Here is a 16243-nt window from a genome sequence, read left to right as displayed (position 1 = left end):
ACGCTTCAGGCTAAGTGTTTTCGGGTTGCGCTCCGCAGCGACCCGGAAGTAACGGAGTGTGTTACTTCCGGGTTTTGCCACTCGCGCATGTGCAGACGGTCAAAATGGCGTCATGTGCATGCGCGGAAGCGGTGAAATGCAACCCGCGCACACGCAGACGCGTAGATGCGTCTGAGGTTCTGTTCAGGATGCGAACGGGGCTCCGGAACGGATCCCGATTGCATCCCAGCTCTTTATTTGTGGCAATTGTCTTTTCCTTTGCTTAGAATATTTGAATGAGATCATGGAGTCAGGTTTTGCTATCCGCTGTTTTATTGTGTTTACATTAGTAACCCTGTTACACAGTGTCATTGTTTGTAATCAAAAACACACACATATATATAGTAAACATTAAAACAGATTACATATGACATACTAGAATCCACACCCAACCTGTCATGATGGTTGATTATGCTTGCATCCCACTCTTTCTTAGGAAGGCTCAGAGAACCTTCAGTGGGTTTCTCAATGGTCTCCCACCCAGACACTGATTACAATTGCCCCTGCTTTCGCTCCGGCATCAGATGTTTTGTAATTTGATTCTACCCACGAAAAACCAGCCTGAATTAGGATGATTTTAAAATAGTGCTTCAGTATGTAGTAGATTAATCTGTCAACCATCTAATTAAACAATTCAATAAATTATTTGATTAGAAAGGGGTAAGCCTATTTTAAAAAATCAGGCAGCCTATTTAAATTTTTTTTCAAGGCTATTTTTTAAAAAATAAATATCAAAATTGAGAGTTCCAGGCACTATCTTAGAAAAGAAATCTTAAAGGGGGTCAGAGAGCAGGGGATCCACTGCTTCACCTGAAGGGGTGCCAATTTACACTGGCCAGGGTGGAAGGGATCAGATTTTCCTTTCCCTTTTCACTACACCAGATCCAGTATGACATAGCAGAGAGGTCTCAGGTTTGAGCCACTTGGTTTTTTTGGGGGGAGGTGTCTGTGGGGCTAGTATCCTGCAGATCCTGCCCCAACCTTGACTCCAAACTCCCCATTTCAAGGCTTGACACTTCTTATAGGAGAACCACTAGCAGGACAAGCAGCTGCTGCAGCTCCTTTCCATTAGGCTAGGGAAGATGACATAATGCGTCTGGGGGTAGAGGAATTAGGGGTTAGGCGTACACTCAAATCCTCCATTTTCTCATATACAGGAGTGCCTATTCTAATGTGAAACATGTGAAGCATCTAAAAAAATGTTTTCTCCTGTTCAAAACTTGTTTTTACTTGTGGGCAAATTTTATACAGATTTGATGGATGAATGGTTCATATGAGTTTTAATCAGTTAGGGTGGCGATACGATGCACACTTGGGAATAAATCCCATTGAATGTAGTAGGTCTTCTGCACAGGCCTGGGCTGTAAGATTTCTTTAGTCAGATGACCGTCCTTTAATCAGGTGACAACGCCTCCAAAAGAAGCTTAGGTTTATACGTGGTGGGCGTTCAGAAGAAAAATATTGTTAGGAATGTGCTTTGCGTTTGTTTTGGAGGTCATAGCAGGTCCTTGGAAAGGAAGCTGTTTCAGGGATGTTGTTTCAAGAAGTTGTAAGCCAAAGGGAGCAGAAAGCCTGCTTGGATACTGGAAGGCTATCCCAACCTAGGAACATTTATAGCTGGCGAACCAGCCTGAGCTGGGACTAAGAACTGCTAGCTACAGAAGAAGCCACTTGAGACTCCAGTAACTAGTTGGAATCCAGGAGTATACCCAGACTACAAACCTGTTCCTTCACAGAGAGGCAACCTCTCCCAGGACGGGTTGTGCGCCAAATTCCTGGACACAGGAACCATCCATCTGCAGCACTTCTGTCGTATCAGGATACAGCTCAGTTTATTAGCCCCCACATGACAGACACACGGCAATAGAGCACACCCTTTACAGCAATCTTGAAGTTTGTTACTGGACTTATTTGCATAGGAGAGATGCTGAGTGACAGAACTGGGCCACTAGTATGTTTAAGAGTGGGATGTCTAATAACAGCCTAATTCTACATACAGTAACCTGCCTTCCCCAAAACAATGTCACCAGGAACATTAGCCAAAAGCCTGAAATCAACACGAATGCCTCCATTCCAGAGAAATTCTGTACTGTACCAGCATTTCTTGCATGGAAGCAATTCTCTTGGAATGCTCAATAAAACACACATGGACTCCCTCTGCTATCACCTCCCTGAATACCCCCCCCCCACACAACTTGAGGGTTTAAACAAAAAGAAAAAAAAGAAAAGGGAGATTTATTTATTAATAATTCATGAGTTCTCATCGAACATGCACGAAGCAACGGTGCTATTCAATAGAGAATACTGTCATCTGTCACTGTTTTATTTGACATTTACACTTTTTTTTTTTTGCTTGGTACTGCAAAACTTTCTTGGATGGCACGCTAAGATTATTTAAATAGAAAACAACAACAGCAGCAGAGTGCACACACTTTCTTACCTGGTGGTTTCTGTTTGTTTGGGCATTGTGTACGTTGATGAGATGGGCCTTGTGGTAGCATAGGGTTCTCTCAAATATTAGCCACGTTGAAACCTAAAATCTGTTGTTCAGTCGAGCTGAATATATAGTCCTGAATGGATGAGTGAAAGACAGTTTGGGTAAATAGATGGAGGGCGAGGACAACAGTGACTAAAAGATTTGTTGTAGATAAGTGTACAAGTAGGCTGTGAAACAGAGAGAAAACAAGTAATAGCTGTTGTGAAAGAAACTGACACAAATGAATTGCCAATGCTGATGCCAAATAAATATTTATAAATGGCATCAGAGGGAGGCCCAGTAGTATAAAATTGCAAGCATGAAGAGGGCATTTAGCACAATGACATTACGGAGTTAGGAAGGCTTAGCAATTTCTTGCTAATATTAGACTCATGAAAATCTTTCTGCTCTGTAGGTTAGTTATTATTTATAAAAATCGCAGAACCAGCTGATACATTCATAAGCTAATTATTGTAGCAGCTGGGTATACATGGTGCAATATGTCTGAGGCTGTGAAGTATCACAGATTTCTTGGGACCTGCTGTGGTGTGTGTGCCATAGGAGGCTAGATCCCTTAATCTGATCAGCCAAGCAAAGAGTTTCTGGGGAAACTGGATTAATATTTCCCTAAATAACAGGAATGTGATTCACCTTCAGAACTGAGCTCTGCTAAACATGCCATTAGCTTACGTCCACTGGGGAATTGAGACATTCTCAGGTGTCCTAAGGATGGGATCTTTGCCTGGTAGCTTCCCTTGCCAGAAATTAATTTGGTTTGCTCATATATGCACACATGGTCACACTGCAGTCTAGTTTTCTCCTTAATAGCTCCACGGTCAAGACCTTGCAAGTTGCTTGGCAAATTGAGCACTATGCTTCCTAAAGACTAATGGCAGAGAGCACATAGACCATAATGAGGCCTATAGTGTCAGGCTAAGTGACTGTAATGAGTGCAGATTATAGCAGTGCTTATCAATCAAATGCAGCTGACTGATGTGTGAGGCATTCCAAGATCACAAGCAAAAATGGTAGCAGTAAGTTGTCACGGGTCTCTTTTCAAATGGAGCCTTCTCTTAATATAACTGCCTGCTCTGACAGATCAGTAGGTCTTTGGGTTTAGATCACTCAGAACGTTGACTTTGAACAGGTGTGGGATTTTACTTACCCTTTAAAAAGTTTCTTTAAGGTTGTAAGTCTCTCTTGCAGTTTCCCTTGGGAAGTTTTAACCATACCTGCTTTAAACATCTGAAAGTGTGCAGTTGGAGACTTACTCTGATCAGTAAAATGGATGGAGAAATAGCAGCTTCTCCCCCCACCACAGATGGTTTATTTTACATTTCAAAAATTATTTCCTTCGTACTGTGGAACCCCTGAGAAAACACTTTAGAGCCGAGAATTTTGTTCTTGTTTGTTTGTTTTAAATTGTTATTAAAGAGGTACACAGGATTTGGGGGTGTGGGCGAGAGAATATTGGTGGAAAATCAGCCATCACCTGATTCTGTGGTTAGCAACATACCAACTAAAATACCAAATGCAGATATTTATTCCAAGCAAATAATTAGATATCTCCTTTTCATAACCCCCCCCCCCCCGGCAGCTTATTGCAAGAAAAGATTGGGTCTGCACAAATGTGGCCTCTCACTTGTAAAAACAAGGCAGTGTTGTGTTACAGATTAGTTTATAAATCCCCAGTGGCTTCACAGTTCAGTGCCTACAGCTGCTGCAGATGGGCCTAGGTTTTTGTCTCTTCGCTGTGCTGCAGCCGGCAGTTGAAGGAGAAAATGGAATGATCAGGTTATTAACATGTAGGCCGTGAGGAAGAGGCTGCACAATGAGAACAGCTGGTGTTGCTGTCTTGGCTGATGCAGCGGAGATAATCAAATCTTGCCTCCCCCCCCCTTTCCTTTTCCTTTTCCTTTTTTTTTTTTTTTTGGTAAAGGCAGAAGACACAGTGGAGAGTTAGACAAACAACGATGTGATATCATATGAGGTCTCTTTAATAGCACCTTGCATCAGGTTGTTACGCCAAATCTTTCAATTCCTTTTTTTGGCTTGTGAAAAGCCTTTCTAGTCAGGTCCCTTCATACACAGGGAGAAAGACATATTTAACCTTAAGAAAACAAGATCCAGCTCGAAATATTAAATTGACACAACCCCATTGAAATTGCTCAGGCCCCATGGATTTTAACAGGATGGAGATATGGTTAGTTCAGTGTTTAGACAATCCAGACAATCACTTGAGATGATGGGCTGTAGAACTGTCAAAATATTTTACTTAATGAAAGTTAGGAAATGCATGTTTTGTATGTTGCTTCATTATTATGTTGAATTTACTCTCATAAAGCCACAAGAAAGGGATGATTCAGTCATTGCTATGCAAGGTTGCCTACAGGTGTTAACAAAGATTTTTTTGCATCAAAGTTTGCAGGTGTTCTGTGTATTTAAAAAACCATTCAATATAATTGCACTTTCTCTATACACGTAAGTGGATAAAGGTGAGAAAGTTTGTCACCTATTAACAAGTAGTGTCTTTCTGCCCTATGGGTTACATTAATCATTTCTTATAATGGTATTGGAGAGACAATGGGGTCAAACCGTTGCATTAGCAGCACCGAAATGACCTCAATGGGGTACATGCCTAGGCAGTGTGTATGAAAGTCCTGGGCAGAAAACAATATTCCCCAACCTCACTGAAGTGGTCGAAAGGAAAACAGAGCAATATATTTGGCACCAACTTGGCTGAAGGAGTTGCTGGAAGGAGGCATACAAGGTGCCATCCAACCATCTTAGGGACTCTACTCCTTAGCCTTTTCTTCTCTTGAAGATATCCCACAAGGCAGCAGAGGTTTAGGATCAAAGTTTTCCTTCTCCTAGATGGGCTACCTTCCCAGATTGATGAACCCCACTTGCCCCTCACTTCCCTCTACAGCAGGCATAGGCAAACTTGGCCCTCCAGATGTTTTGGGACTACAACTCCCATGATCCCTAGCTAACAGGACCAGTGGTCAGGGATGATGGGAGTTGTAGTCTCAAAACATCTGGAGGGCTGAATTTGCCTATGCCTGCTCTACAGCATATGCAGGAACTGCCTTTCGACTGTTAGACCCTTAGTTGGTCTCGTCCTCTCAATCCACCAGAGCCTGTCTTCGCATGTAGAGGAAGTCTCTAACTCACTAAGGGTTTACGACCCATCAGGTACTCTCACATGGTTTAGCCGGCCAGTCGAAGCCATTCCCAGGGTGTGGCCGCTGTCTCATGCTGACAGTTTCTAGGAGCCACAGGTGAAAGCTGAGTGCTGAGTAGGGACCAAAGGTGGACAAACTACCCCAAAAGGAGCCAGATGTGTCCTCCACCAGAGGTACTACCCCTCCCCTACACCTCATATAATGGCATAGGCAGTAATCAAACTGTTGGTTATTATAGGGAGGTTCTGTTCATGATTTCCCAATAAAATACATGTAAATCCATCAAAAATTAAAGTAGGTGAATCTGAGGTAGAGGTGGGAGAAGATTGCCTGGTTCAGTGTCTTCTAAGCTTTATCTTCACTTAGCTGTGTAGGGGTTCCCAAGGAACTCTACAAAATATCCTGGCGATCATAGTTCCAGGAAACTTCCTAGATTCTTTAAATAATTTGAATGTAGGGTCCACTGCTTTCCAGGTCTACTTCTTTTTTTCTAGATATTGACTGTAACTCAGGCAGACTCTCCCTGTGTCTCTCCTTTGTGCTTTTCCAACTGTTTGCAGGGCAGTGGGAGAAATTAGTTTGGTTCACTTTTGAATGCAAATTCATCAAATTTGCCCTTCCTGAATCAATATGCAAGCAAAACACACCTCTCCTTGGAAATTTGTACATTAATGAAATTTGCAATGCTGTTATCCGACAATAGAGTGCATATTTCAGGCAGTAATACATTCAGAGACGTTTATTAGGATAAATGCATATCATTTAAAAATAAAGAATACGAAATCACAAACTGATACAGAAATGGAGTGAACTTTAGATTGGAAAATGATAAAATGAGAAACCAAAATTGACAGATTTGTTCATCCTTAGCTGTCTGTCTGGTAATGATCAGTACTGCATAGAGTGCAGGTTTCGCCTCTGATTGTTTTAGGACTTTCTCTCAATGAATCTACCTTCTTGGATTCTGCCTGGGTGCCAAGTTCCCTCATATCAGTCCATGAAACCACAGATGCATGCAGACACCCTCGTAACTGGCGTAGTAAATATATATCATGTTTTTTCCTCATCTAGCACAAGGAAGATTTGTGTGAATGAGATTTCACACTGGGTGATTCAGTATCAGACATGCATGGAAGTGCCACAAGCTGCCTTTATTGTCCAGGAGAGCAAGAATAAGGGCTCCCATCTGGGTCAAAACTGAAGCGTCCTGAACTATTAGAAAAAGGTCAAAATTTGCCATTAGCGAACATATCACAAGTGCACGATATGTATGTACTAGGTAACTTGGAAGATGTTCTGCAGCAGGATTATAATTACCAAACTGGTGAGTCAGTTTGTAATGATTCTGAGCACTATAATGTAAGCTATGCTAAATAGGTAGCAAGTATTGGAAGTGGCACGTGTGATAAATCATAGCAGCACAATAAAATAAGCAGTCCCTTCAACCATTATGTCGTTCACCAGTTTACTAGTACTTAAAACATCAGTTATTTTGACTTTCCACTGCAGGGTTGGCTGTGTGAGCTGCTCCGTTGGAAGGAAAATCCAAGTCCAGAGAACCGTACACTTTGGGAAAATCTGTGCACCATCCGGCGCTTCCTGAATCTTCCACAGCATGAGAGGGATGTGATCTATGAAGAGGAATCCAGGCATCATCACAGTGAACGTATGCAGCATGTAGTCCAACTTACCCCTGAGCCTGTGCAGGTCAGTGCTTTAACTGTCCATTTTAAAATGATTCTTTGTCCCACCTCAACTAGTAAAAGAATGAAAACACAAATGGTTCCAGCATCTTCCAGATCTAGAAGCACAAAACTTCCAGTGTCTTTTTCAGTGAAAAGATTCCTGGATTGCCTTAGGGATCAAGATAGTGATGTTAGAAGCAGGTGTGTTTGTGTATTCATGAGCCTGTGTTCTATTTCAAAGAGAGCTAGCTTGAGACTACAATATTTTAGAGTTATGTCTTTGCATTGGTACCTGGGTCGCTGTCCAGTGTCTTTTTTATGTATTCTTCTGGCACAATTCATTAGACTAATGATTAGAAAGTGGCACTGCTCCCTTTTATATTTTCAAATTCAGTTTCCCAATTTTTTTAATCAACATGCAGTAGGAGCAGGGTACGTGATGGGATGTGAAGAAGTTTGTCTTCCTCCTCTTCCTCCTCCTTTTTCTCTTTAAAGACATATTTTAAAAATGAAATTCTATGTTTTTCAGACGTGTATAGTCCTTTAACCCATATTTAATCACGGATGGCTGCTAAATAGAAATTTGATTTCAAATAAAAATTACCGGTCTTGAAAGTAGGCTCCAGTAACCGATGTAGGTGGTCTTTTGGCGCTAGTGTTTTTTTAATGGTTGACCTTGATAATTTAGCCTACTTTTGAAACTCTTCAAGCACATTACTTTTCTGCATAGTGTGTGTAGTTTCTAGTGACACGTTACACTGCATTGCAATGTGATGCATTTGTATTTGTCAGCAAGTTACAAAGCCTTGAATTAATTATTTATTACAATCAAAATATGAAAAATGAAGAAAAATAACTGGAACCAGCTGGCAGCTATAAATAGCAAAACTCCGGAGACTCTCCAACACAGTTGAAACATTCGATCTGTGTTTTGGGGATGCTGCACTTAAGGTATTGTTGTGCCTATCTGATAAGCCTCCTGTGTTCTGTTAACCTGATGCTAAATCGTGATATTGGTTTGGCAGTGACAATCTCTATTACACAATTAACCAGAAATAATCAGTGACAACCAGTATCAAATGCACAAAATTGATGCCATCATACTCATGCTGATTGGGGTTTGTACGTGACAGTAAATGCATTTACTCCAACTATTTTCTTTGTTCAAGCTAATATTAATTCTTCCCAAACTTTGCTGTGCTTAGATTGTTCTGTCATTGGGATGCATGGGTTTTCAGTAACTGCTGTACTGTTAAAGGAGTCCATTAAGCAACATGTCTTATTAATATGCAGAGATGTTTTGTCTTTCCCCTTCTTTTCTTCATATACTTGCAGTAATCAAAATTTTAGAAACTATGTGTAGCTGTTTTATTTTAATTGATATCACAATTCAAGTTGAATAATGAATGCCAAAGATGAGTTTGAAATCCATTTTGATCCCTTACCTGGTAAGGAGGAAGACTGCTACAATAAATGATCAAGTTAGTATAACAGCAACAATTGCAATCAATGTATGTTTTGTGTCTTTCATTCTGTAATAATGATTGCGTTTCCTGGTTTCAAGCATCTTAAAGGTAAAGGAAAAGGTACCCCTGAACGTTAGGTCCAGACGCGGATGACTCTGGGGTTGTGTGCTCATCTCGCTCTACAGGCCGAGGGAGCCGGCGTTTGTCTGCAGACAGCTTCCGGGTCATGTGGCCAGCATGACTAAACCGCTTCTGGTGAACCAGAGCAGTGCACGGAAGCACCGTTTACCGTCCCACCAAAGCAGTACCTATTTATCTACTTGCACTTTGATGTGCTTTCGAACTGCTAGGTGGGCAGGAGCTGGGACTGAACAATGGGAGCTCACCCTGTCGTGGGGATTCGAACCGCCAACCTTCGGCAAGTCCTAGGCTCAGTGGTTTAGACCACAGCATCCCTCCTTCAGGCTTCTTAGAACTTTCTTGATTGAGATCATCTATCTAAAGGGATGAATAATATCACTGAGAAGGAACAACACACCCTTTTCTCTATCATGATTAACAGCTCTAATCCCCACTCAATTGAATACTAAGACTAGGGCATTAACTTTACCAGTTCCAGCACTGAGACTGGTGAAGTTGATTTAACCTGTTGCTGACTCTTAGTGCTGTCTTAGTGCCAGTCTTAGTGCTGAGGTTGCAGAAGCAAAAATTTGCCACTAAAACTTCTGTGATCCCTAACTCTGTTAATGCTGATATAACATAGTTATGGTGAAAATATTATTTTACTTGGTAATAGTCATAATCAGAACTGACTCACTTAAGAAAATGGACTTAAGTAACTTAAATCCATTTATTTCAATGTGCCTAAGTATGACTTAGTTTATTTGTTTTAAAAACTTTTATCCTGCCATTCATCCAAATACACGAGCAGGTTGCAACAATAAAACAGACAAAAACAATAACGTTTGCTCTTTAGACCTGGAAAGCTACAGAAGTCTCAGCATGTGTTCATTTGTATTAGAATTGTAAAATACTTTTTTAAAGTACAATGCAGGAAACTATTATATAGTTAAAACTTAGAGGAAAAGCCTAGGCAACAGATTAAGTTCTAATTAAAGGCAGAGTACATTCAGTTTAATGTTGTCTAATATTTTCCAGTATGTATGACTCATTCTTGAGGGTTAGGGAGATATAAATATCCTTTTCCCCAAAGGATAGTCCTGTCATAAGTTCCAACTTGCCCAGCATGACCCCTACCTTTCAAAAGTTATTCATTTGCCTTCCCAAATTTTTGTTTGATTAGTAATATGCAACCAAAGTACATTGTCAATATTGGTTACAGTATTCATGCCACTTAATTGAATGGTCCATCTTAAAGCTTTTGAGAGAGGGCATTTGAGGCCTCAAAAAATAAAGCTATTTTAATGAAAGTGTGTAAAATTAAGTCAAATGCTTGAAGTGAAATAGTTGCCTTCTGAGCTGTCATCTTTTTGAAAACTGATGCCTCACCACTTGGAGAAATGTGTGGCTATGCACTGTGGTTTTAGTTTTAGTGAATGTTTGACCACTTTACTTTTTAATAAGCTCTATTTGGATGTTTCATGACAGTTTATAGAAGCTTAGAACCCTAGTTCCTAAAAGCTTTGCACGCATTTTGATAAAACCAATAAGCTACACACAACAGGCAATGAGGCCTTTTATATTTGAATCTAAAATATCCAGTAGCGTTTCTTATGATAGATAGTTATTACAATTGCAGTGGAAAGCCACTGAAATTTTACTGTTGAAGCCAAACCTACCTATCACGCCATTTCAGCTGTTTCTGTTTAACATTCATGCCTAATGTGGCTAGAACTTGCTTCAGATTTTTATTAAGACTTGCGTTTGCAACTTCCATTATAATCGTACTATAACTTACATTGGGAAGAGGAGAAACTTCCTTAGTTATGTATTATACTTAATTAATTATTGGAAAAGTATCTCAGATTGTTTTGCCAGTTTTGAACTTGTGCCTCCTCAACAAAACTCACAGAGAATTCTTTAAGATCCCTCTTTAACGTTCTGATCCCAAGCTATTTAAGACTTTAAAGGACAAACCCAGCACCTTAATTTTATGCTTGAGAAATGTACTGGTAACGAGTGCAAACTTTCCAGTGCTGTAATAATATGCTATTTGCAGCTTACTTGGGCAACTGCATTTTCAGCAGTTTCAATTTCCAAACAACATAGAAACTAATTTCTAGAGAAAAAAATGCCAAAGCTGAAGTTGTCCAGCACAGATCATATACTCTAATAACTGGATATTAATTGAGCAGAATCTTCCATATGAATAGAAACAAAATCAGTAAGTCAGAAAACTAACACTAAAAATTGTGCATGATTTTTGTTATGCTCCTTAAAGGTAAAGGGGCCCCTGACCATTAGGTCCAGTCGTGGCTGACTCGGGGGTTGCAGCGCTCATCTCGCTTTATTGGCCGAGGGAGCCGGCGTACAGCTTCCGGGTCATGTGGCCAGCATGACTAAGCGGCTTCTGGCGAACCAGAGCAGCATAACGGAAATGCCGTTTACTTTCCCGCCAGAGCGGTACCTATTTATCTACTTGCACTTTGACGTGCTTTCGAACTGCTAGGTTGGCAGGAGCAGGGACCAAGCAACGGGAGCTCAACCCGTCGTCGGGATTCGAACCACTGACCTTCTGAGCGGCAAGTCCTAGGCTCTGTGGTTTAACCCACAGCGCCACCCGCGTCCCCGACGTTATGCTCCTTAGCACAATGCAAAAATACAGATTGAGCTGCTGTCTTTGAGTTGCAAGGATCTGCTCAGACAACAAAATGAGTATACATCTGTTGGACACAGTTTCTGGGATGAGGGCAGAAAGTATTGAGCACAGTGGAAGGAACAAAGTAGTAAGTTTTCTTGGGCAGATCAACCATTTGGTTGAAAGACACTGTATGATGATGATGATGATGATGATGATGGTTTTATTATTTATTCCCCGCCCATCTGGCTAGATTTCCCCAGCCACTCTGGGCAGCTTACAGCATATCTAAAAACATAAAACATGTTGAATCTATTCTATATATAATCTGTGTTCCTAGTTAGTAGAATGGGTTGACTGAAGTATAGTAGCTGCTCGGTTATTAATAATCTGATAAGCATGTTGGAAAGGCTTATTTATATTTGTGGAAGTTTATTACTTTCAGTTCTAGGCCCAGTTCAAAGTGCAAGTTTCAATTTAAAAACTCCTAAAGGGCCTATGGCCAACATATCTCAAGAATCGCTTCTCCCTGTATCTGACTGCACACAAATAATATCCATAGTAGAGTGTGTCATCAGGTGTTCCCTTCCTATTGACTCCAATGGGGCACAGCTCAGTGGTGAAGCATCCACTTTGCATGCAGAAGATCTCAAATTCAATCCCTGGCATCTCCAGGTAGAGCTAGGAGAGCTAGATGGACCAGTGTTCCAACCAGTGTAAGGCAGCTTCCTATGTCCCTGTGGAGGGAAATGACTATGCCAACCTCAGCTGAAAGAGTCTTTTTGGGAGTATATTGGGGAAACAAGGGGGCTTAGATCCCTGAGAAGGTGATCCACCCTTTCAGTGGCAGAACACCACCCACAGCTGCTGAACTTTCAGTGGACGTACCAGAAGAAACCTTCTTATGACTTTAGGATTGCTCTATAATGCTGACACATTATTGGGACGCAGGTGGCGCTGTGGGTTAAACCACAAAGCCTAGGACTTGCCGATCAGAAGGTCGGCGGTTCGAATCCCCGTGACAGGGTGAGCTCCCGTTGCTCAGTCCCTGCTCCTGCCCACCTAGCAGTTCAAAAGCACGTCAAAGTGCAAGTAGATAAATAGGTACCGCTCCGGCGGGAAGGTAAACGGCGTTTCCATGCGCTGCTCTGGTTCGCCAGTAGCGGCTTAGTCATGCTGGCCACATGACCCGGAAGCTGTACGCCAGCTCCCTCGGCCAATAAAGCGAGATGAGCGCCGCAACCTCAGAGTTGGACACGACTGGACCTAATGGTCAGGGGTCCCTTTACCTTTTTATAATGCTGCAGTCCTGTACACATTGGGCATAAGTCACACTGAATTCAGTGGGGTGTACTTCTGAGAAGAAATGCATTGGATTGCATTGCACTATGAAGAGACGTGGAGAAATTTCCACACCGCCTTTCAAATATGTGTATAGACAGCCCACCAGCAGTTAAGTGCTAAGTAATTATTACTATTTATTATTTATTTTCCCTCCTACAAGCGGAAATAATTTTGTTTCATTTTGAAAGTGAAAAATGTTTTCCCTGTCACATTTGAAATTTTAATAGTCCTCAATAAATAAAATCATATCTAATAACATAACTGGTTTCACTTGGCACCGTGATCTAGATGCATTGCAGTTCTGGAAGCATAAATAGTTACAGCCTTCTAAAGCCCAGTTCCTATTTGCTAAATATACTTGGCTTGCTTTAAATTCCTCTGTGTGCAGTCATTAATACAATCCTCTTTGACAGCATTTAATTAAAGTGCTTTTCTCTATTCAATTCATTAAAAGTTTTCTTTATATAATACTTTTTTTAGACACTTGAATGCTAAGGACTTGAAGTCCTCTCTAAATAATTTCTCACTGTTTGTTGTAAATCGTTAATTAAATTTAACTTAGTGTCTGCTTGATGTTGGTAGGGGAAATGAAAAATCAGACAAACTTTTTATTTGTGAAAGTGATAAAGAGTATGCTCCTGGCATTGGGCAAACGGGACAGATTAGGGATTCTGCTGGTTTACCGTCCGCCATGCTGCCCAGCAGTCTCCCTGCCTGAGCTGACAGCTGGTCTTGGAGGCAGTATTGAGGACTCCTAGCCTGCTGGTTTTGAGGGACTTCAGCATCTATGCCAAGGCAACTTGCTCTAGGGTGGCTCAGGACTTCATAGCTGCTGTGATGACCACGGGGCTGTCCCAACATGTCACCAGCCCAACACAAGTGGCAGGCCACATTCTGGACCTCATTTTCTCTACTGGGCAGGAAGAGGGTGATCTGAAAGTGAGGGATATTGACATCCATTCCTTGTCATGGTCAGATCACTTCCTGCTGAGATTTAGATTTTCAGCGCCTTTTCCCCACTGCAGAGGCAGAGGACCTATTGGAATGGTCTGCCCTTGGAGTCTATTTGATCCAAAGGGTCTAATGATGGCTTTGGATGATTTTCTGGCCTGACTGCACTACCTGTCAGTTAGTTTCTGGACCCAATTCAAAGTGCTGGTTTTGACCTATAAAGCTACAAATGGTTCAGGACTGCAATACCTCAAGGACCGCCTCTCCCCACATGCACTGACCCAAACTCTGCAGTCATCATCTGAGGCCCATCTCTGTGTGCCCCCTCCATGAGATGTCAGGGTGGCAACACAAGAACAGGCCTTTTCTGTGATGGCTTCCCACTTGTGTCTTCTCACAGAAGCTCACCTTAGTTACATATCTTTAGGCGACAGATGAAAACATTTTTCTGTAACCAGGCCTTGGGCTGATTAACATTCTATGGTCATTTAAATGTGTTTGTGGGAGGGGGTTTATTGACTTGTTTTTGTTTTATTATGTATTTTATGTTCTCATTTTGTATTTTTATGTTGTGAACCACCCTGTGATCTTTGGATAAAGGGTGGTATACAAATTTAGATGATGATGATGATGATGATGTATGCAAGTGTTTGACTTACACAAACCTTTGTCACACTAAAAGAGCTAACAGAGAAAGGGAGGTTTATTAATTTATTTATGGGTATATTGAAAGCCTGAATCCAAAGAGATTTTTCATTGTAGTGGTAGAAATGGAAACAGGTGTAGCAAGTATGGCAGAGTTATTCAGGATAACTTGAAGTGGCGCAATCTATGTAGCTTCATCCCTCTTGTCATTAAAAAAATCCCAGCCTTCCCTAACTGTTCAAAAAGCTGGGTTGAACTAAAGTGGTGGAGCCAGGAGCAGTTTGATGGCAATCAGGATCCAAGCATGTCTCTTCAGTGAAGAATCTGCAGCACAGGACAGTGGCAATTTATGTGGCAGCACTAGTTTACTAACTGACGCATCAGCTCACTAAACACACAGTTATGATATAAGAAGTGTTTGCACAACCTGTTGTTCTCTGCTTTGGGGAAAAAACTATTATGAGTTCAAATTCCCTGTGAACATCTTAAACATATGATTGCTCTTCGTGCACCCAATACACCAGAAGGGAAACTGTCAGGTTGACAGAAAATATTATAAGTGAAACCTACTTGTTTGTGAATTAAAAATGTCCATGTGCAGTGATTTGTGATCTTGAGGACTGCTGGCAGCATTCATATACCAGCAGTTATGACATTTTACGTGGTATGTTAGGTATATTGCACACAGTGTTCAGTATGTTCAGTTTAGGTGTATTCTGAATAAGTTATCAAAGGTGCTGGATAACATTTTTGGAAATCTACAACGTATTTTAAAGGAAAACAATCACAATACCATGCATCGTATGTTGAGCAAGGTGAATTATTAATCTGCATACTAAATTAGGACAGATATCTAAAGTAACTTTATGCTTTATGTAAATTATACAAAGATTTTAGGAAATAGTCCTAATCAGGTCATTTGGTCTGTGTATTTCAATTTCTGAAGTGTTTCACATTGTTCATTATTTTTTTCACGTTTTAATAACCCAAAGAACTAATTTACATTAATTGTGAGGATTTTCATCATTTCATCATGGGCCTTAATATGTGAGGATTTGTTGGGCAAATGGGGGGAGGGGGATAGTTCACTATTAATACATTATTGACAGCTTAATGTCTTGGCACCTAGTCAGCCCATAAGGTATAATAAACAGGAAGCTGCCTGATGTGAGAGCAGTCAATAGTATATTCAATCAGAACCTTTCAGTTAATTGCTAGTTGACCTCGGAGATTTCCTTTAGTAAAATACTTTCCTTAGTTTAGACCTAGAAGAATCAGCAGGGAATTTAATACTTTGCTGAGATGTGAGAAAGTAGAGTTTGGTGCTTTGATTCATAGTCATGAAATACATATAGAACAATAATTTCACAAGCTTTGAAAATATTGCACACCTATAGCCTTTTTCAGTGCCTGCTGTTAAGTGTCAGGTATTGAGACTTGCTAAAAAGGTAGATGGGAAAAGCCACAAATGACCTAAGACTGGAGAGGATTTATGCTGGAAAGGGGAGCTGAAACAGGACTACTGGGCAGGCAAGGGGACTAGGCAAAAGTCAACATCATTCAAGGGAGTAAGACAAAGCAGGCAAGCAATGGAATGAAAAGCAAGGAGCTGAGAAACAATGGGTGCTAAAGGCAGGGCTGTGAATTAAATTGCAATGCAAATCCTTTCCTGCAGGGTTGGGAGGGGATTAAAA

General features: G+C 41.0%; 2 protein-coding genes across 3 annotated transcripts in view; both read left to right on the top strand.

Annotated features, from left to right (window-relative positions):
- Positions 1-16243, top strand: part of FTCDNL1 (formiminotransferase cyclodeaminase N-terminal like) — a 454166-nt gene that overhangs the window by 264249 nt on the left and 173674 nt on the right. The gene's annotated exons all lie outside the window — the stretch shown is intronic.
- Positions 1-16243, top strand: part of SATB2 (SATB homeobox 2) — a 122558-nt gene that overhangs the window by 93281 nt on the left and 13034 nt on the right. For both annotated transcript variants that reach the window (XM_081016779.1, XM_081016778.1), the window contains one exon: positions 7210-7407. In XM_081016779.1, coding sequence (XP_080872905.1) covers positions 7210-7407 — 198 coding nt within the window. The remainder of the gene's footprint in view (positions 1-7209; positions 7408-16243) is intronic.

Source organism: Podarcis pityusensis (genome assembly GCF_964106645.2).
Source record: "Podarcis pityusensis genome assembly, chromosome: 1".
Taxonomy (NCBI): domain Eukaryota; kingdom Metazoa; phylum Chordata; class Lepidosauria; order Squamata; family Lacertidae; genus Podarcis; species Podarcis pityusensis.
Note: the sequence above shows the minus strand (reverse complement) of the source record. Positions and strands in the feature narration are given on the sequence as shown.